This window comes from Cydia pomonella, chromosome 14, assembly GCF_033807575.1.
Source record: "Cydia pomonella isolate Wapato2018A chromosome 14, ilCydPomo1, whole genome shotgun sequence".
NCBI classification, from domain to species: Eukaryota; Metazoa; Arthropoda; class Insecta; order Lepidoptera; family Tortricidae; genus Cydia; species Cydia pomonella.
Genome location: NC_084716.1, coordinates 5,095,821 through 5,097,745, shown reverse-complemented (window position 1 = coordinate 5,097,745; position 1,925 = coordinate 5,095,821). Strand labels below are relative to the sequence as shown.

The window sequence follows — 1,925 nt, the reverse complement described above, 5'->3', positions numbered from 1 at the left end:
GCTGTGTTTAAAATGTGAACAAATATTGCGAGCCAAATCTTCACACATTCTTGGCAAAACCTTGCATGCGTCGCTGGAAGCCCGATGTAATGAGTGACATATACACCTCATGAGAATGACACCTGGGCATTCTTGTCTTAAACGACTGATGATAGAGTTATGCTCGCCAACGTTATTGTTTGCAGAATGGCAAGCAAAGTCGAGTATGTTCTCTACAGGAATGTTATTTTCATTCAGGGAGTTTATTATCAACTCAAAAAGTCGCGAGCCAGTGGCACCTTCTTCAGCCGCACTCGCGTCTCCTTTTGGGAAAACGTCATGCAAATCAAGAAGCCTGGTGACAATACGGCCCGCTGTAGAATCGTAAAAGCGGGCCATAACACACGATGTCTTGGTGGACATGTCAGTGTCCTATCACGTTAGTTACATTTTGTCCTCTTCGTCTGTAATCCTTGGCAAATTGCTGAATCAGGGAATAGTACATTACGATACAAGTGCGAAAAATAGGAAATTCGAAACGAGTGGCGATAAATTAAAACACGACCGAAGGGAGTGTTTTAAAATCGACACGAGTTGCGAATTACCTATTCGCACATGTATCGTACAACGTTTTACAGTACATATGGCCCTTTAAATGTTCGACACAGTAACATAATATGCTACTTCTCGCACTAGTGCTATAAAGTAGCCCCATATGTACTGTAAACATAATTTTAGCATTGGGACAAGATGATCCATTAAGTGGAAAGCTAAATTATTGTTAACAGACGAAGAAAAAAAGTGTGAAGATCTTTTCGCATCCAAGACTGCGAGAGACGCAGAGGGCAGGTACGTGGTGAAGTTGCCATTTCGGGACAATCCAACCTGCAAATGAAATTTACGTGAGATAGCAGTCAAAAGTAATGTGACACACATTAGAAAGAAAATTTGAAAGAGATTCAACCCTAAAAGCACGATACTCTGAAGTAATAAAAGAGTATGAACAGCTCGGTCACATGGTTCCCGTGACAGAACCTGATTATAAAAAGAAAAAAGCGATCTACTTACCTGACCCTGCCGTGATTTGCGAGGACAAAAGCACCACCAAGGTCAGAATCGTTTTTGACGCTTCCTGTAAATATGATGACTGGATATCACTAAACGATCAGCTTATGACAGGACCTACCTTGCAACCAGAACTTCGTCACCTCATTATGCGTTGGAGACAGTACCCCGTCTGTCTAGTGGCGGATATAGTAAAAATGTACAGGATGGTAAGAGTAGCCAACGAGGACACCGACTTTCAGCGCATAGTGTGGCGCGAAAATGCTGGAAATGAAATCACAGATTACAAGTTGCTGACTGTTACTTTCGGAACTGCTTCAGCGCCCTACTTGGCAGTAAAGGCACTCAATCACGTAGCATGTGACCACAGAGAGCAGTATCCTATAGCTGCGCCACGGGTCCACCAAGAGTTCTACATGGACGATTTGATGACCGGGTGCAACTAGGCTTCGGCAGCAAAGGCGGCTGTGAAGCTGCTGTACATGCTGCAAGACAAAGCTTGTGAGGTGCTGCTGAAGGTAGACGTAAAGAACGCGTTTAATTCTATAGACAGAGGTGTTATTCTCACGCAAGTTCAGGATGTTTCACCCCTGATATATAAATACCTTTGGCAGTGCTACCATCAGCCCTCACACCTACTTTTTAAAACTCATCGTCTATCATCAGCAGTAGGCTGCCAGCAGGGTGACCCTCTTGGCCCTGCCATTTTCAGTCTCGCCATCCACCCTACCATTTCAAGTCTAAATTCAAAATTCAACTCATGGTATCTTGACAATGGGATCCTAGGAGGAGATTCGAAAACCGTTTTGGACGACTTGAGAAAGCTTATGGATTCTTTTACCTCAATAGGCCTTGAGCTAAACTTTTCCAAATGCGAGTTA

At 43.5% G+C, this 1,925-nt stretch overlaps 1 protein-coding gene across 1 annotated transcript; it reads left to right on the top strand.

The window, feature by feature from the left end:
• Positions 1–995: 995 nt before the first annotated feature.
• LOC133525333 (uncharacterized) lies at positions 996–1,490 on the top strand. The gene has a single exon (XM_061861620.1). The coding sequence runs from the start codon at positions 996–998 to the stop codon at positions 1,488–1,490; it is 495 nt and encodes a 164-aa protein (XP_061717604.1).
• The last annotated feature ends 435 nt before the right edge of the window (positions 1,491–1,925 follow it).